This window comes from Propithecus coquereli, unplaced genomic scaffold (genome assembly GCF_000956105.1).
Source record: "Propithecus coquereli isolate 6110/MARCELLA unplaced genomic scaffold, Pcoq_1.0 Scaffold188, whole genome shotgun sequence".
Lineage (NCBI taxonomy): Eukaryota > Metazoa > Chordata > Mammalia > Primates > Indriidae > Propithecus > Propithecus coquereli.
This window is the reverse complement of record NW_012143634.1, coordinates 4,460,692-4,481,643: the sequence shown is the minus strand read 5'-3', so window position 1 is coordinate 4,481,643 and position 20,952 is coordinate 4,460,692. Positions and strand designations below refer to the sequence as shown.

General features: G+C 34.6%; 1 protein-coding gene across 1 annotated transcript in view; it reads right to left on the bottom strand.

Annotated features, from left to right (window-relative positions):
- CASK (calcium/calmodulin-dependent serine protein kinase (MAGUK family)) overlaps positions 1–20,952 on the bottom strand; it is a 437,172-nt gene that overhangs the window by 357,858 nt on the left and 58,362 nt on the right. Inside the window, exon 2 of the mRNA XM_012642796.1 lies at positions 8,548–8,660. Within this exon, the coding sequence (XP_012498250.1) occupies positions 8,548–8,660 (113 nt within the window). The remainder of the gene's footprint in view (positions 1–8,547; positions 8,661–20,952) is intronic.

The window sequence follows — 20,952 nt, the reverse complement described above, 5'->3', positions numbered from 1 at the left end:
TTTCTATTTTTAGTAGAGACAGGGTCTCGCTCTTGCTCAGGCTGGTTTCGAACTCCTGAGCTCAAACGATCCGCCCGCCTCGGCCTCCCAGAGTGCCTTGTCTTATTTCTGATCTTAGACTGAAAGCATTGTCCTACAACATTAAATATGAGGTTAGCCATTGGTTTTTCTGAGATAACTTTTAAAAGGTTGAAAAAAGTCCCTTCTACCCAGAGTTTTTTGAGAGTTTTTATCATTAAAGGGTGTTGGATTTTGTTAAATGCTTTTTGTCTATTGGATGATTATGTGACTGCTGTCCATTTTTCTATTAATAAGGTATATTACATTGATTGATTTTTAAAAATGTTTAAACAAGCTTGCATTTCTCGTATAAATTCCACTTATAGTACATAATCCTTTAAAAAATTCTTTATTAACATATAATTAACATACCACAGAATTTGCCCACAAAGAGTACAATTTAATAGATTTTAGTATATTCATAGTCATGCAACCATTACCATGTTCAAATTTGTAACATTTAATCACTTTAAAAAGAAATCCTATGCCCACTACAAGGTGGTCCCCATCCCACCTTTCCCCATACCTTGGAAACCACTAATATACTTTCTTCTGTCACTATAGATTTGCCTGTTCTGGACATTTTATATGAATGGAATAAATGTGGTATCTTGTGGCTGACTAGCTTCTTTTACTTAGCACAATGTCATTTAAACTTCATCCATGTTGTAGCTTATTATCACTATGTCATTTCTTTTTATTGCTGAAAAATATTTTATTGCATAGATATACCATATTTTGTTTATCCATTCATCAGTTTATAGGTATTTGGGTTCCATTTTTTGGCTATTATGAATAACGCTGCTATGAACATTTATATACAAGGTTTTATGCAGATGTATGTTTTATTTCTCTTGGGTATATGCCAAGAAGTAAAATGGCTGGGTCATATAACTATAGATTTAACTTTCTGAGGAACTATAAAACATTTTATAAATTGCTGCATTCAAGTTTGCTAGCTTGAGATTTTTTTGAGACTATATGTGGTTATATTCATAAGGGATACTGGTCCTTTCCTGTGGTGTCTTTGTCTGGTTTTGGTATCAGGGTATTACAGGCCTTATAGAATAAGGTGAGAAATGTTCCCTCTTTTTTTAGAAAATTTTGTGAAGTGATGGTATTAATTCCACAAACATGTAGTAAAATTCCCCAATAACGCTATCAGGGCCTGGGTTTTTCTTTATGGGAAATTATCGAGTACTTATCATTCTTTTTTCTTGGTACAGGTCTATTCAGATCTTCTATTTCTTCTTGAGTCAGTTTTGGTAGTTTACCTCATTCTAGGAATTAGTCCATTTCATCTAGGTTACCTAATTTATTAGCATAGTATTCTCTTATAATCCTTCTTCTTACTATAATGTCAGTACTAAGGTCCCCCCCTTCATTCCTGATTTCATTGTGTTGTCTCTTTTTTTATTTGCCAGTATACATAAAGGTTACTTATTTTTTAAAATCCTTTCAAAGAAACAACTTTTGGTTTCATTGATTTTTTCCATTGCTTTTCTATTCTCCATTTCATTCATTTCTTCTATAATCTTTATCATTTCCTTCTTTCTCCCTGCTCTTAGTTTTCTAATTTTTTAAAGGAGAAGGTCAAATTACTGATTTGAGCTCTTATTTTTTCAATATAGGCATCTACAATAATAAATTTCCTTTTAATCACTGCTTTTGCTGTATCGCATAAATTTTGGTATGTTGTGTTTTTGTTTTTATTTATCTCAAAGCATTTTCTAATTTTCCTTGTAATTTCTTCTTTGATCCATTGGCTATTTAGTAGTGTGTTTAATTTCCACATCTTTGTGAATTTCCCAAATTTCCTTCTGTTATTGATTTCCTATTTTATTCCATTGTTGTCTGAGAAGATACTTTGTATGATTTCATTCCTTTTAAGTTGATAGAGACATATTTAATGGGCTAATACACAGTCTATCCTAGATAATGTTCTATGTGTACTTGAGAAGAATATGTAGTCTCCTGTTGTTGGGTGGAGTATTCTACAGATATCTGTTAGGTCTAGTTAGTTTTTAGTGTTGTTCAAGTCTTCCTTCCCTTTCTTCATTGATCATCTCTCTAATCATTGAATCCATTATTGAAAGTCAGGTATTGAAGTCTCCAGCGATTATTGTTGAATGTGTCCCCAGCTATTATTGTTAAATTGTGTATTTCTCCCTTCAATTTTGCCTTTTTCTGTTTCGTGTATTTTGGGGCTTTTTTTTTTTTTTTTGAGAGAGAGAGAGTCTCGCTCCATTGCCCCGGGTAGAGTGCAATGGCATGATCATAGTTCACTGCAACCTGAAACTCCTGGGCTCAAGCGATCCTCCTGCTTCAGCCTTCCCAGTAGCTGGGACTGAAGGAGTGTGCCACCACACCTGGCTAATTTTTTCTATTTTTAGTAGAGATGGGGTCTCTCTCTTGTTCAGGCTGGTCTTGAACTTCTGAGCTCAAGCAATCCTCCTGCCTCGGCCTCCTGGAGTGCTAGGATTACAGGTGTGAGCCATTGCACCCGGCCTATTTTGGGGCTTTGTTGTAAGATGCATATATATTTATAATTGTTCTGTCTTCTTGATGGACTGACCCTTTTATTATTATAAAATGTCCTTTTTTATCTCTAGCAATAATTTCTGTTTTATAAGGTCTATTTTATCTTATGATTAGGATAGCCACTTGAGATATCTTTTGATTATTGTCTGCATGGTATATCTTTTTCTATCCATCTACTTTCAACTTATATGTGTTTTTAAGTCTAAAGTATGTCTCTTGAAGATAGCAATATAATTTGGTTATTGTACTTTTCAATTCCAGAATTTTTATTTGATTCTCTCTCTCTTTTATAATTTATATCTCATTATTGGTATTTTTCAATTTTGTATGATATTCTCATACTTTTCTGTAGTTTTTTACACATGGCTTCCTTTGTTTCTTTGAGCATATTAAAAATAGCTAATTGAAACTCCATGGACTAGTAAGTCCAACATCTGGGTTTGCTCAGGGATTCTATTGATTGCTTCTCCCCTCTCCCCATGTATGAGCCATATTTTCATGTTTCTTTGTACACTTCCAAATTTTTTGGCAAAAACTAGATGTTTTAAATAATATTATTTTAAATAATATTTAAATATTGTTTTAAGTAATTAATTTAAAACATTATGAACATATTTGTGATATAATATTATAAATAATAACTCTAAAAATCGGAACCTTCTCTCCCACAGGGTTTGCTGTCATCGTTGCTGTTTATTATTGTTCCTTTTCTTTGTTTAGTAACCTTTTGGGAACAAATTCTGAAGTCTGTATTCACTGTTGCATATGGCCACTGATGTCTCTGCTTGGTTAGCTTAGTCTTTGCTCAAGGGCTTTGTGTTTGTGTGGGGCACACTTTCAACAATCAGGGAATTGAGGTATTTGCCTTATCATTCAATTCCTATTTGCACAGCATTAAGGTCAGCCAGAGGTGAGAAGTTAAGGCCTTCTCAGATCTTTCCTGAGCATGTGCACAGCCTTACACACATGCATGGCTTTCTGTATACCCAAGAATATGTCATAGCTGTTTCAAAGCCTTTATGGACATCACATTCCCCAGTTTTTTTGTTTTAAGTTTTTTTTTTAAACCCAGCTGTTATTTACTGCCTCAGGAAGAAATGATGTTAAACAATTGCCTCTAAAAGTTTTTAGTAAATGCCTCTGGAGGAAAGATTTTTTTGCAGTGGGTGATCTCTGAGTCAGGCTAAATAAAGACTGTCTTGCAGGTGGGGTTGCTATAGTTTGTACATTTGTTCCCCCAAACCTCATGTTAAAATTTGATCTCCAACGTTGGAGGTGGTGGCCTAATAGGAGGTGTTTGAGTCATGGGGGCAGATCTTTCATGAATGGATTGGTGTTGTCTTTGTGATAATGAGTGAGTTCTCATTCTATTAGTTCCCAGGAGAAATGGCTGTTAAAAAGAACCTGGCCCTCCCTGCTCTCTCTCTTGCTTCTTCCCATGCCATGTGATCTCTTAACATGCTGGCTCCTTTTCACCTTCGGCCATAAGTGGAAGCAGCCTGAGGCCCTCACCAGAAGCAGATGTTGGCACCATGCTTCTTGTACAGCCTGTAAACTGTGAGCCAAATAAACTTCTTTTCTTTATAAATTACCCAGCCTCAAGTATTCCGTTATAGCAACACAAATGAACTAAGACAGAGATATTCCACGGAACTATCAGACAAGTAAAAAAAAGACAATATTCTTGGAATGAGGCTTTGAAGGTGTTCCATCCCCATTTTGCCCCCTCTGATGGCTGCCAGGCTGCTGGTTTTCATCATGATTGTGAACTGTTTATTTTCAAGATTACCATGGAGCTGGAGAGAAGGGGATGGGAATGGGGCAAGTTATTACTACAATGCTATGAAGTTCGCTGTTCTTACCAAGAATCAGCCATTTATCTTGAATAAATTCATCCTGGATAGCTATAAGCCTCTGGCCAATTTCCAGAGCTCCGAAAAAGTCGATTCTGACATTTTTGTCAGTTTTCTCATTCTTTTTATGGAGTTGAGAATTGTTTAAAGTCCTTACTCCTCCAATTTCACTGACATCACCCACTATTTGGGACTTTTAGAAGAAGATATCTTTGAAGACTAAGCAAACTAGAATGCAATCTATACTGCTTCTAGAATACAACTTACGATACTCCAAAATAAAAACTGCCAATTTTGGACTTCTAAATTTAAACCATAAAGAATTGAGTCCTATCAAGATCTCAGAACTTTTGACAATTCAGTTTCCAATTCTATGTGTCTTACTTTCCTTTAATTTCCTTATAATAATTTTTCAGAATTAATTTTGACACCTATTTTTAAAACAAAAGAGTCTAATTTAATTAGTGGCTCATCAGAGTAAGAGACAAAATGTATATTAATTAAAAGTTCAAGATAATATTCTAGAAGTTTCATTAATGGAAGTTGTATAAGTATGAAAATATCCCCTAATCAGAAGTAATATCCTAATATAAATTCACCCAGCTTTCATTTAATAGAAACTTCTTATTCATTTCATGTTTATAAGCATCAATTTCATTTTTCATACATGTGAAAGAACAAATTCCAAACTATTTAGGAATAATATGCCTTTTTAGGACTCTAATAAAAGCTGTAGACACTCTACAAAAATAAACACAATTCTGCTTATAATTTGAAGGGATTGTTGGGTAGCCTGCAGCCTGCAAGTTAAGAATGCCTATTCAACAAAAACATTATGATTCTGATGGCAAAAATAAAGAATATATTCTAATCATTATTATATAATATCTCATCTTCAGTAGAACAATGAGAATTTAAAAATATGAAAACATGTACAGGTAGTCTCCAACTAATAAATATATTTCATTTCAAAAGTTAATTTGTAAATTAGTTACTTAGAATTTATTACATATTTTTTCTAATAAAAACCTTGTTATAAAAAATGGTTGGGGACTAGCAAAATGTAAGTCTCTTAAGGGTAGTTGCTTTTTTTATATTTGTATTATAATGACCTATCCAAATAAATAGAATATGGTAGGTTCTTATGCAACTCTTTATAAAACCTATTTCACTGAATAATGTATTTGAATACAAGTACACTAAGAAAACAGGAAAAAAATACTGAGGTAATGACAAAGATCAAATAAACCAAAAAGCCAAAAATAAAATAATAAAATACAAAAGTAAAGAAGAATAAAATTGATCTTAAATTATCTATTACTTGAGAGAGAAGTTTAATTAGAAGAGAATGTAATGGTGAATAAACATAGTTCTAGATATTTTTAACTAAACTTATGGATTCCGTTTTATTGTGTTAAATTTCACTTCAAAATATTTTTCTCCTTCTATGCTAAGCCATGAAAGAGGTCATTTTTGGACCCTAACAATTTTTTTTTATTTTTTTTCTTTCAGCATATTATGGGGGTACAGATGTTTAGGTTACGTATGTTGCCCTTGCCCCCCCGCCTCCCAAGTCCGAGTTTCAAATATGTCCATCCTTCCGGTGGTGCGCATTGCACTCTTCCTAACAATTTTTAAATGGACTGAAAGAGCAGAGGGGTTTAGATGTTTTGTCTGTGGTGACTGGAAAAGGGTTGAAAGAAGTTGGGTTGGAGGGGGGGGACACTGTTCAAAGAGGCTTTATATAATATATAATGAAATAATATAATGAAATAATTTACTATTTATTACATGCATTATACACCTTATAATAAAATGTGCCCAAGTTAGAATAAAGTAAGCTAGTGTGAATATGAGCAATAGAGGGTATGAGAACCTCATTGCAAAAAAAAAAAAAAAAAGGTAGAGGTGGTAGAGATGAAATTTTGATTTCGCTTCTTAGTTAACTTTATAATGAGTCATTGTGCTAAAGAAGATGGCAAAAATTCATTCTGGAGCCATAAATATAAAGGTCCAATTGCATATTTCACTTGAATAGCATTGACCTCTGACCAAAACCAGACAAAAGTCATGGATAATATGCAGAATTCAATTGGATTTCACTTAATATCTATATGTTGTATCCCTACCATATAAGATGTATGTGAAAAGAGTACAGGATTCCATCAAGTCCAAAGAGGCTTAAGAGTATGAAGGATCAATGGAATGGCCTGGCCTTGTCTTCAGAACAGGACTTAAAGACATTTATATAGCAAAAGCAATGCCAAAGCAAAGAAGGAAAAGCTACAACTTCAGTGATGGGCTCCCATATATTATATTAAGTAAAGATAGGACTTAAACCCAGGGATATGAACTATATGCCAAACCACCTCCCCTTTTTTAAGTTTGGAGTTTGACTCCCTGACTAGGTGACAATAAATAGAGGTTCAGTCTGAAATTCTGGATCTGTAGCTCCAGAGATCTGGCTGAAGAAATCTGTCAATAAACAACCTCAGCCAAATGAGAAGGTAATTAATTGTCTCCCTAACAAAATGTCTTTAGCCTGTAGAGGTTTAGAATTAGGTATAACAATGAGATAAATCAAACTTTTGGTATTAATAGTTTTAGGTTAAGAAATAAGCTATGAATATTTATTCTAATTATTTGTAACAATGCTTAAGAGAATTTTGGCTTTATTACTCCGATTTAATATAGGTAATTGAGTAATTGATTTAGACTTGTGATTTTAAAATGGAATCTTACTAAGTTTATAAACAGTATCAGAACATTTAAGAGAAATGAAGATTCAACACATCTATATGTTTAATTAGTTAGGTTTATACAAAATTACCTCAGTACTTGGTTTTCTCTGTTAGTCAGACAACTGAGGTACAGCAAAACCAAATACAGTATATTAAACTTAAAGGCAGTTAAAGTTTAAGGAAACATAATTTAGATGTAAAGCTTGCTTAAAAGTCAATTTTAAATTTTGCTAAATTTATAAAATAATTTATATTAAAAAACAGTAATAGCCAATTCCAGAGTATAAAACCATAAAATCTCTAAATCTTACCAAAAGATTTTAAAGATTAAAGCACTAAAAACAAATCACTTAATGATTCTTTGTGAGTAGCACTTCTAAGAAACTTCTAAAATCATTATAACAATTCAAAGAGTCACAAAGTATTTAAAAGTAATGATCCTGAAAAAAAAATCTGCAGGAACAGATTAACTTGGAGCTCACGGTATGTGGGCTTTTACTTCCTAAAATAAAATAACTGGATAAAATATAAATAGTCTACACTGCCCTACATTTTCTAATCTAAATTATCAACTGCATTGCTCTTTGGATTAAAAATGAAAGGACTAAGGAAAGATTTATCTTTTACTGGACTGTAGAAAAGTCAAAAGACAGACTAATTAGAATAGTTAATATAATAATCACAATTGTGCCATCTGAAGTATGAGCATATATGCTGTGGTTACATGAAACTATGACTTAAAAAACTAAAAAGTAAATACCTTTAAAATTTTTACATATTGTTTACAAATATTTATACATATATAAATATAATTATCCATATTAATGTCTTGAAACAAAATTTTAAGTCCTGCAAGTCTTAACAGCACTGATCTTTCAAATTTTTACATATATACCATATATATGTCAAACATGATATATGAATCTTCTAGTTCTACTAGATCATAATCCTAAAGGTAGGTAGTTATGCACTTGGAGGGAACTCAGCTTCTTCTGAATCTGCAATTATTATCCTTGCCGTTATTTTGCCTCCCTCCCTTCCCATGCCATGTCCCAAACCACGGAATTCAAAATTAGACCCCCAAAAATTATATGTTCAGATTTCACTCTTCCTAGTCAAAAAACATAAGCCCTCACTCAAAGACTTTATAACTCTTTAAATTACTCTACCTTTCGAATACTATGTTCTAGAATTCTGACAACCTAGAATGGAGTTTAAACTGTCTCTACCCACTTCCTACTACATCGCACCCTCTGCTTCCCCACCCCCAGATGAAGGTTAGGTTGATAAATGGATTTTGGAGATGGAATAAAGCCAGACATCAAATAACTTACTTGAAATCCATCTCTTACCTTCTGTACTTAACCCTGGACTTGATGTGAACTTGGCTACATCAACAATTTTTACAGCAAATTGTTGCCCAGTTTCTCTGTTGATACATCGTCGTACAACACTGAAGGGACCCCTAAAAAACAAAAAGTCAATTTTAATTCATTGATTTTAAGTTCCTATTTTCCATCAATATCTATTTCATTGTTTATTATAGCCATACTGTATAACCACCAAGCCATTCTATTCTAGACTCCAGATAGAAGATAGTTTTCAAAATAAAATGTCAATAATGTACTGTTAAATATATTTTTCTATAATTCATGAGATAAGCAATTTATAATTTAAAAAGATTATTAAACTAGAAAAACATAAGACAAATAATTAAATTTGCAATTTGAAATCATTTTTTAAAATTTTAAATAGTATTCTTATTATATTCAAGGAAAATAATCACTGTAATAGTCCATACAGATTATCAACATCTTAAACAAAATAAGTAAAGTTCATAGTACTGGTGGTGTATAGAGCTTTATTCTTTTGAACCAGAAACCAAAGACGTCCTTGACACCTCTCATCTTAACTGCCACTTACCTAATCTTCACTAACAAGTTCTACTGAGTTTATCTCAAATATCTCTTGAACTTGTCCACTTCTCTCCATGTCCCATACCCTAGTCTAAGCTACTACCATCTTCTACTAGGCCTACTGAACAACTTGTTTCTCCCATTCATTCTTGCCGTGATGTTTTAAAAATGAAAATATGATATAATATCCCTGCTTAAACCCCTAGAGAGAGAGAAAGTATTTGCAATACACATATCTAGTTAAGAACTAAAATATATAAGTAATTCCTAAATAAAGAAAAAAAATACATTCCAATAAAATCTGGGGAAAAGACTTTAGCAGGCACTTCACAAAGAGAAAGCCCTGCATGATTTGGTCTCCAATAACTTCTCCAGTTTCACCTGAAATCACAGAGAAATCCTTCATCCTCCTCAAACTTCAAATTAGAATTGTTCCACAGGAAAGGAAGTAATTTCTATCAGTAGAGCCACTGGTCCAGCTATTTGCTTACCTAATCCTCTCCTCAATCTAAATTGGTGGCTCTCAATACTGGCCACACAGTTGAATCAGCTGAGATGATTTAAACATGCCAATGTCCAGGCAATAAACACACACACACACAATACACACAAAGGGTTCCTTGTGATTAACAGTTATCAAATATCTAAATTCAATTAAGATAATCCAAAGATAGATTGGTGATGTTTGAATTGAGTATTAAAAATATAGAACAAAAATATACTATAGAAGTTTATTTGAAGGCTAGTATGGTTTAAGTCATTACATACACACATGTGTACATGTATACATGCATGTATTTTTTCCCCTGAAGGGGCTGGGGAAACAAAGAATCACCCTTACTGGTGTCTACAGGTACGAACAGTTTATCTGGATGCATGTGCTCAATTAGCAGATAGAGAAAAGTTCTTCATTTACACACTTGTGATACTGCTTGTCTTTAAGTAGTTTGTCTTTCTTCTTTCAATTAGAGGACAAGCAATTGAATTTAATTTAACTCAGACTTAAACATTTCTCCAAAATGACATGAATGCCATCAGGAAGACATCAGCTACACTGCAGCTTCAAATCTCTCTCTTCAAGTAACCTAACAAAGCTAACCTGGAAGGAAAAGAAATGGTAATAATGTACCTTTCAGAACTCTATAGAAAGAAATCTTTTCGATGATCACTCAAAACCATTCAAAGATTTTCCTCTGTGAGAAGACAATACAACAAAGTGAGGCATGACTCCCACAAACGTTTTCATTTTCAACCTGAATGTCTTGTGATTACTTATCCTGACAATAGCAAGCAATGTCAGGAAATGCTTAATGTAATTGGTTTTCGTCCAAACATAAACCCTTGGGACTCCATTTATATATACATTTGTGTAGTCTGCTTCAATTCACTACATCTTTTTGGAAATTTCCAGAGATCTCTATGTGGGATTGTTTGTGGTCAATTGAGTCAATTCTTTACTTTTTCCTGCTTGCACAAAGGTGAGAAAGAAAGCAAAGCTCTCCCCACACTTTCAGTAACAGTAAAATTAAGAGAGCTAGGGAGAAAGGAAAGAAAAGGGAATACTGAGACGACAAGACACAGAAACTTTTTAAAATCTGTGAATAAAAATCAAATCAAATCCCCAATTCTTTAAGCTAATTTTATAATATGAAACAAAGAAAACAAATATATCTATGAACTATTGAAGATCTGAAGACAGGTCATAAGTAAAGTATTGTAATGGTCTGTCCTTCGATGACATCCAGGGGGTTAAAAAAGGTAAACCAAATTTAATACCCTAAAAAGACATCAAAATATACTTTGAATTTTTCTGTGATTTAATCCATTAACTGGAAACCCAGCAGAAATTGATAAAAATTTAAAATTTGACTTGGACTCCTATCTTAAAAGGGAAGGGGTGAGAATGTATGTGGGACACAGCGACTGTATCACATTTATTAATAATACTTGGAGGACAGTTTAAGGAACAGCAAAAATATAGGAGGCATAGGTTTCAATCTGGCCAGCCTGTACCTTTTTTTGATGCTTGAAATTTCATCCTTAAATTTTTAAATCTATGGTATGGCCAATTCATGAGTATTTTTGATATAGTTGTAACTAATTATGACCAGGGTATTAATCAAAATGGAATAATAAGATAATTGATGGCATTTCAGATTTGATGAAATATATATTCTTTATTCAACTCTTTACAAATACTAAATATTACGCTTGGGATTGTAACACAAGGTTCTACTTGAGGCAGATGGCTGCTTACAGCAGTCTATGTTTTTAAGTAAAAGGTCAATTAAACCAGAATATGTTACAGCTGAATATTGATTGCTATAATATCCCCTAAGGTTTTGAAAAGAATATAACTGTGTCCCTATACAGACACAGAATAATCTCCTCTAGTTTTCATTTATGTGAAGAAAAGTTAAGTCTAGGAAATAAACAATTCTGACACCAAAGGTAAATATATAAAGAATGAATATATTCATTAGAAGTTAATTAACTAGAATTAAATGAAATTATGCTAGGATATAATATGTTGGTTCCTGGAATAATAGGATAGATTGAGCACAATGCATCTAATTTATTTCCCTCCCCAAACCCCACTAAAATGATACCAAAGGGGTTTTAAAAAGAAGACTGGGAGAACAAGAGAGGAGACAATAGTGATAATCAAATTTGGAAGGCAAGAAAGCAGATGGAGTAGTGGCGATTGACTTAGCAGACTTGGGAAAGCTGAATTGCAAAGAGAAAAATAAGGAAAGTTCAAAACCAAACCCATTTACACTGCAGAATCTTCAAGGAGCTCATGAAGTGGTAGCACCAGATAACTCTGGAACCAGAAGTAAAGAGAGGATGGGGTTAAAATAAAACGGTTTGAATGAAATTTGTTAGAGAAGCAGTTAGAGCCCTGGGTCGTCTCCTCTACTACACACTATGGGCAACTACCTCCGCCTCATCCTAACAGGTTTCTTCTCTGGAGAGGGTAAAACACAGGGTCTCAGAACTGGAGGCACAAGGCCATTGAGGAGGTAGGTACCATATGGAAAGCAAGGGGATTATGTTGTCACACACACACTGAATGCAGACAGCCCTAGTCCGTTTTCTCCTAACAGGGGGAATATTGGAAGCCAGATCTTTACCCTTAAGGCAGAATATGAAAGACTTTTCTATTGAATATCTGACCATCCCAGAAGCAAAGACTTAAAGATAATGACATGAGGTTCTCCAAACTGCTCAACTAGATCATCCTCCAGCAAAACCCAAAGTCAACACATTCTATCCTCACCTTCAGAGCTCTCTCAAACAGCTTTCAGGCCCTCTACTGCAGGGTTTCTAACTTCAACACTATTAACATTTTGAGATGGATAGTTTTTTGTTGTGTTGGGATGTCCTATGCATTTTAGGATGCTTAGCAGCATCCCTAGCCTCTACCCACTAGATGCCAGTAGCACACCTCCCCTCCCTAGCTTTGACAAGCAAAAAGGTCCCCACACATTGACAAATGTCCCAAGAGGGTGGCAAAATTGCCCCTAATTGAGAACCACTGCTCTATTTACTAATCATGAGTGGAAACCAAGGCTCCTAACACATCTGGAGAAGAGTCCCTAATTGGAAGATAGAGCCCAAAACAAACAAAAACAAGTTAGGGGAAACAGACTATACAAGAAGAACACTTCAAGTTACCATTAATATCCTCAGAAAGATATTACAACTATGAAACAAAAAATAGAACTTTCAGAAAACAAAAAACAGCTCTTGAAAAATAAACACATTGAAAAATTTAAAACTTAGTAGAGGGGTTAGATAAACTTGGGAAAATCTCTCAGAAACTAGAGCGTAAGTAACAAAGAAAATGAAGGGGAGGAATTTAAAGGGATAATCCAAGAAAACTTCCCAGAACTTAAATCATGCATAGCCCAAATTATAAGGACCCACCAAGTACTCTGCAAAATAAATAACTCATGTCTATACACACACCACTGTGAAATTTAAAATCACTGTGGACAATGAGATTTTCAGGTTTCTAGAAGTGGAGGTAAGGGTACACAGAGGGGAATGATGATATAGTTCATACACAACGGATCAGGAATCAGAATTGCTTCAGATCTCTGAATGGCAACTCTAGAAGTAAGAAGAAAACAGAAAAATGATTTCTAAACTTTAATTCTACATCTAGCCAGACCATCAATAACCATAAACACATTTTGAGACATAAAAACTCAATAAATTACTTGCCATGCATACTTTCTAAAGAAATTATTATAGGATGTGTTTGCCAAAACAAAAGAGTAGACCAATAAAAAGGACGCTAAGGGACAGCAAATAGGAGATCCAACACAGGAGACAAATGAAGGGAATCCCCACGAGTGCAAGGAAGGGAAATCTCAGGCTGACAGCTATGCCCCAAGCACAGAGGGCAACCAGTCCAGACTGAGAGGCATCAAAGTTTCCCACTGCTACTGATCACCTTTTTAAACCTGAAAACAGAATAGCTGGGTTAGTTGGATCCAAATTCTTCTGTTTTGCTTTTCCTGGCTGTGGGCTAAGGAGATTCCAGCTCTTCTCCACTGCCTGGACCAGCAGAGGACTTTTATTTCACTCCACGACAGCATTCTGCTTTAACCTATTCCTGAGAACTGGAGCCCGGCAGCAGGAAGCTGAAGAGCAGGAAATGCAGGGCAGCCCATGTACCCCCCGTACCCCCACCCACTGACCAACTGCATTCCTGCTGGGTGCTCAGTACCTCACCCTGCCCTGCATTACAGCTTGGACATCCTGTCTGTGGGGAACCCCATGTCCTGGGATTTACTCGTGACCTTGTCAACTAACTTTCCACAATGGGCTCCTAAACACTCTCAGGGCATCCCAAACCAAACCATGAAAGAGATTCTGTTCAGCTTCTCTTCCGAAAGTCTTCATACAATACTAATAATATTGCCCTTTCTTTACATGACTAAGTTTGTGCTTGCTACTCAGTTTTAAAAGACTAAACGATATACTGTTTATGGATACATACACAGGGGGTAAAGCTAGAAAGAAAACAAAAACAAGTGATTAATATAAAAGTCAGTATAATGGTTCAAGGGGAAGGGAATTGTGATTGGGAAGGGGCACATAATGGCCTTTAGAAAGCAAGTAATAATATTCTATTTCTTAACCTGGATGATGGATTCATGGGTTTATTATTATTCTTTAAAAAATTACACATACACACATTTTATATACTTTCCCCTGAATATATTTCCCAGCTTTTACAAAAATGTTTTTAATAGCTGAGGAAAGTTCTTAAGATCTTGTTAATTAAAGGAGGTCTTACTTTTTTTTTCTTTTTCTTTTATTTCAGCATATTATGGGGGTACAGATGTTTAGGTTACGTATGTTGCCCTTGGTCCCCCCCGCCAAGTCCGTGTTTCAAATATGTCCATCCTTCGGGTGGTGCGCATTGCACTCCTTGTGTATACAAATACCCGTCCCCTTCTCCCTCCTCCCCCTGCCCCCTCCCCCCTGCCCAACATCCAATAGATGTTATTCTTATATGTGCATTTATGTGTTGATTAGTTAATACCAATTTGATGGTGAGTACAAATGGATCCCGTTCTTCTGCTCTTGTGGTGCCCCACTTTGGATAATGGGCTTAAGTTTAATCCAGGAAAGTATAAGAGGTGCTAGATCACTGTCGTTTCTTATGATTGAGTAATATTCCATTGTAAACATATACCAAATATAAAACAAATTATTTTAAATGACTTGATAGAAATGAAGAAAAACGATGTTTGCATCTCAAACATAATAAAGTCAATATGAATTGTTAACTGTAATTTTACATCTAGTTGAAATAAATTTAAAATACAAAATTTACAAGTTGCTATATGTAAATTTTGGGGTCACAGCTATAATATATAATTTTCACCCTATGAGAAGTTTATAAACAAAAACATCATGTCTCTGGAAACCTCTAATAAATGGTCGACATTCCTATCCATATGACAGGCAGGCCTGGAAGCTTCATCACATTTATAATGAATTGCACAATATGACACAAGATATGTAGGGAAACTGTGAACAAGAAGAACAAACAACTGAAAAAAGAAAAGGATGGCGAAGTTAAGGCCAAGAACAAATTATAATACATACACACTCACACAAAGTTGATATATAGTCAATCCTCATTACTTACCGACTGTGTATTTATAAATTCACCTACTCAGTAAAATCTATTAATATAACCCCAAAATCAATACTCTCAGAGCTTTCACCATCATTTATGAACATGTATGCAGTGGCAAAAATTTGAGTCACCCCATGTGTATGCTGCCAGCTGAGGGTGAACAAGGTGTTGATGCTCTGCCTTCTTGTTCCAGCTCTTAAACCATAAACAAGTGATCTTTTTGAAGTCTTTTTAGTACATTTTTTGCATTTTGTGCTTTCTGTTGGTGATTTCACTGTTTAAGATGGTTCCCAAGCATAGTGGTGAAAAGCTGTCTAGTGTTCCAAATCACAAGAAGGCTGTGACATGCATTATGGAGAATATATGTGTTAGGTAAGCTTTATTCAGGCATAAGTCACAGAGCTATTGACCATGAGTTCTATGTTAATGAATCAACAATATATATTAAATACAGTGTCTTTAAAAAGAAACACACATAAAATAAAGTTATATATTGACTGGCTGATGAAAATGTTGTGACTAGAGGCTCAAAGGAACCTAATCATGTATTTCCATAAGAGCAACAATTCAGTATTTGCTTCTTCAGTGTTTGTGGCAACTTTATGGAACATAAGCACCATAAATAACTAGAATAAACTGTGTGCATGCACATATATACACATACATATGTATGTATTTATATTATGTAATATATATTTATAGTATGTAATATTATATCTGTATGTGATATTCACATTAAAATATAAACTCAATGAGTGCCTGGTACATATTAGAACTTCAATAAGTATTTGGTGAATGATGTCGGAAAAATGACAAACTAGAAATTAATAAGCCACTGATATATTTATATAACACAATTTTATATAAGGATATAAAATTTTGAGAAATCATGGTGCTTCTAGATATTTCTCTACCCATTTACTAAATCTGTATCTTCCTACTACTTTCTGTACAGTTCTGATGTTAAGAATTGAGGGGCACAGATGGTGAGTGGATCAAAAGGAAACAAAACTAAAATACAATAGTAATAAATGACACCATTAACAGTAAGAATAAAATCTTGAAAACTATACTCTATGGACATATATAAATTTATACAAAAATGATGCCTAATAAAGATAATGATGGTCTTTTCCCTCTTATTTCAACACTAGTCAATGCCACTAAAGAAGAGCTTATACATATAATTTCATCAATCAATCCTTATCTTCCGGTGCTTTGTGGTAGTGATAGGGGAAGAGAGATGCTGTCCTGATACTTTCTTTCTAATTCTGATACTCACTCCCACCTCCAACACACACATACACACACCGAGCTGAGTTTCTTTATGCACAGTGGTTAAAGCGAAGGAAAAAAGTTTGCCTACTTATTGCAACTGTAAAAGAAACACACATGAAGTGGAAAATTATTAAAGCAAAGTCTCAGGAACTATTGCCTAAATGTTAACAATAAAAGACCTGACAAAGGAATTAAGCTCAGTACAATTCAGATCATTCCTTGAAAATTGAAGGGGGAGGCTTATTTGAAAAAGCTAGCAATGAATCTCCAATAAGCTAACAGAACAAATCTGGCTCACCTGTCAAAGCTGAGTAATTCATAGAGTTAAGACTAGCATTTACTAACTCAGTACTTATATTGGCATAATTAGTACCTCTATCAAACTTTGATACTTCAGTGAAGTTTAGTAGACCTCAGTTTAGATTTCATGTAACATACCACCCTCTGGTCTGAGTCTACATATGATACATTCATCATTTACTACTTTTATGAAAAGACTGCAGATCATATACAACAATCTCTGCACAAGGCATAGGTTCTGGAAAATTTGATTGGTGTGTGGGTGCCTGTGTTTGCGTGCGTGTGAAAGGCTGGGGTTAGTGAGAGCCAAGGTAGAGGAATATGGTTTCTAGGTCTTTGTTGGTTCATACTTGATGCAGCATATGTCAAGGAGAACTACTAAGAGAGGAGAAAAAAGACTTTTGTAACATAAGAAATAGGAAGAAGAAAAGCAGATACAAGCCAAAAGAAACAAGAAAACATATGAAGGACTCTAAGATAAACACATTACAAAGTAAGAACTCTGACTTGGTTATAATGTTTTGGCCTTCTTAGCTAAACATATAAAGGACTTTCACAAACACAAATTAAAGCACTGAAATTTAAAAAATTCTACTGACATTTGTACATCTTATCGTATTCACTTACCTCATTTTACCCAATGGAAGACAAAAACATAAAGAATAAACAATAAAACAATCAATAAAGCAATTCTTGCCCTCAGGGAACTCCCAATCTAGTAGACTGCTGTTGGTATATACAAATAATGTTAGTATAATGTTATAGACAAAGCACTGAAATAGTATACTATTAATACAAGTTTATTATTTGTGCATAGGACAGTAGTCAAGAAGGCCTAGGGGGGTTTGGAATGATGAAAAGGATTTTTTTGGGCCAACAAGGAAAAGGGGAGGATTTCAGAGATAAGTGATAGCCCGTGCAACAGCCTCCAGCCAAGTCAAAACTCAGTGCGTTGCGGGGTATTCCAAGCTATTTGGTACTGCTGGCATGAAAACCCAGCAGTGGCTGGAAAAGAAGGGGGCCAAAGATCACTGTGACAGAAGAGTGGATGATGGGTTGGGGAGTGGGTGAGAGTCAGTTAGGAAGTTATTACATTAGTCCAAGCAAGAGGTGATAAAATCTGAACCAATACAGTAGAGGCAACTATGAGATACTTAAGAAAATACATTAAGACAATATAGTGAATCATTAGCTAGGGTGTGGTTGGGAGAGGGTTGAAAGAACATTTACAAATTTCTGGCCAACAGTTACTGGGTAAATAATGATACCACTAAATGACAAAGGGACTATAGGAGAAAGAATTGGTAGAAAGCTGAGAAAGAAAGGAAACACATGGCTGTGTTTGAAAAATATTAATTTCTAAAATACTGATTTCCATGGAATATTCAGGCAGAGATTTACAGAGGGAATATAAAGTTCAAGGAAGGGGTCAACACATAGATGATGATGAAAACATCAACTACCATTTACGACATACCATGTCAGCAGTAAGTATACTGCTAAGAACTTTACATAGATTCTCTCATTATTTATAATTTATTTATCATCATTTATCACCATAGCTAGTACAATATTAGCCCCATTTTATAGATTAGGAACCTGAGGCTAAGATAGGTTGTCTGTGGTCAAACAGTAGTGAATGATAGAGCCAGGACTGGAGCCTAGACACATCAAACTCTAAAATTTAAGTTCTTAACCTCTATGCCCCATAGGAAGCATGAGTTAACGAGAGGTAACTGAAGCCATTGCTGTGAATGAGAGCACTTACGAGTACAGAGGATGGAGCCCCAGAAAACATGAACATATCCCTACATTCCTCCCCAAAGGATTGCTGGAAATATCCCCACAGAAAGACTACAACTAGTCCAGAAAGAAAAAAGAACAAGTGCTGAAGGCAAGCTCTTAGAGCATAGTATCTTGCAGAAATACAAAGACCAAATGCCCAGCAGGGTCCGTCCTAGACAGGAACACAAAAGTTCCCCCTATTCCTCTCAAGGCTAACACAAGAAAAGCGTAATTTTCATTTTTTAAATTAAGAGCTATACATTCACATTTTGTTATTTTCTAAATGTGGGTCTAAATCTCAGAAACTGACGAATGAAAACATTTAGCAGAGAAATAACTTTTTGAAACTTGCTCCTGACCTTTTTCCCTCTTTTCCTCCCCTTCTTCTCTACTAGTGTTCATGAACTTAATCACTTATAACTAGTACTAGCATTGTCACAATTGTCAAATTCTCAGTGCATAATCCAGTCTTTATAAACTGAAACTAATAATTATGGAAGTCTGGAAGTATGAAATTACACTGTAAATCATATTTCTAAAGGGATGTATTCTGTTAGTATGCCACTAAGATCGTTTTCCAAATGCTACATTATTCTCTAATAGTATTGCTGCAAACTATTAATCACAATTCTGTGACTAAGGGGCAGGGGAGGTTAATATGGCCTTAGAAGTTGTTATTCTCATTAACCGATTTTTTTTTCAGTGATACTTCTGTGGAATACTGTTAATCTCTTCCCATTCAAGACCATATTTTAAGGTCTCCATAACCAGTTAAACCTACTTCTAAATTAAATAAAATTAAATTATCTAATTTAAATTAAATAAGTTAGTGAAATAAATCTCAAAGCCAGCAATACTCCTTTCTCTACTATTCATTTCAGTTGCATCAGGATTATGCAAAATTATACTGTAACACAGAAACAAAAATGTAATTAGCTAACACTCTAAATCAGGGTTTCCCAAATTGGCATCTTGCAGAGCCCTTAAAAAAGGAAAGTTTCTCTGTCAAGTAAGTTTGGGAAACACCATATAAAATACCTACCTCCCACCCTCCCATATTCATATTACACATTAGCAGCCTAGTTTTACAGAGGTTAAAAAACAAGCATCTCTCCTCTGCCACACTCCACTCCTATTGCCCATGTAGCATTATGAATTGTCAGTGTTCCCTGAAAAACACTTTGGACATGATGATCTAAATTTTAATGTTTATAATAACAAACACAAATACAAATTATGAAGTTGTAATGGCTAAGAACTATTAACATTTCAAACAACTTTTTCCTGTAACAAATATTCTCCCACCCAAACATGGCATATAAATTGTCTATTAAATTCTTATGAGGGGCAATAATCCAATTGTTTGCTTAGTAAAGGATGGAAAAGATTTAACTATGCAATTTAAATGTCTATTCATTAATACTCCCAAAAGTAATTTACTTTTTTACAATTGTTAATATAAGCATATTCAGCAGGCAATAATGCAACCTCTGGTCTTTTAACCAAAAAAAAAAATATATATATATATATATTAGCACGAAGGCAAAGCATGCAAAGGAAATAACCATTTACACCCAATTACCCAGCTCAGTGCAGGGCAGCAGAAAATAGGTTTTGAATCATAATTGTAGTAATCAGCTTCAAGGTCTAAAGAAGTAAAGTAGATGATCTGGAAAATAATTGCTTTAGGGAAAAATATCTGAAAATAAGAGTATAGTGGATGTAACTGTTTAGGCAAGATAGTAAAATCAAATACTGAAACATTTGGGGAATTTTTCAAGTTAGGTAAGAAACCAAAGTCCCTGCATGTTACATTGTATGCAAGCTAGTAATGCTCACTTTTAACCAGTTTCCCAAGGATGGACAAATCTCTCAGTGCTTTGTAAAGACTTCCTATTAATCAATAAGGCACACAATAAAGCATGGAGGACAAAATGATAAAGGGTCATCATATCCCTCAAAACATCTGAGAGTGAACTCCTGAGATTTGCCCCTTCCTATCTCAGTTGAGGGCAACTCCATGTTTCCTTCTAGTAGCTTAGCCAAAGATTATGGCACCATTCTTTTTTTTTTTTATTTCAGAGTATTATAGATGTACAAACATTTTGGTTACAGATAATGACTCTGCTTTGCCCAAGCCAGGGCTACAAGCGTGCCCTTCCCCCATACAGTGTGCTCCACATCCATTAGTTGTGAGTTTACCTCTCCATCTGACTGGCACCCAATGAATATTACTACCATGTGAGCACCTTAGTGTTGATTAGTTAGTACCAATTTGATGGCGAGTACATGTGGTGCTTGTTTTTCCATTCTTG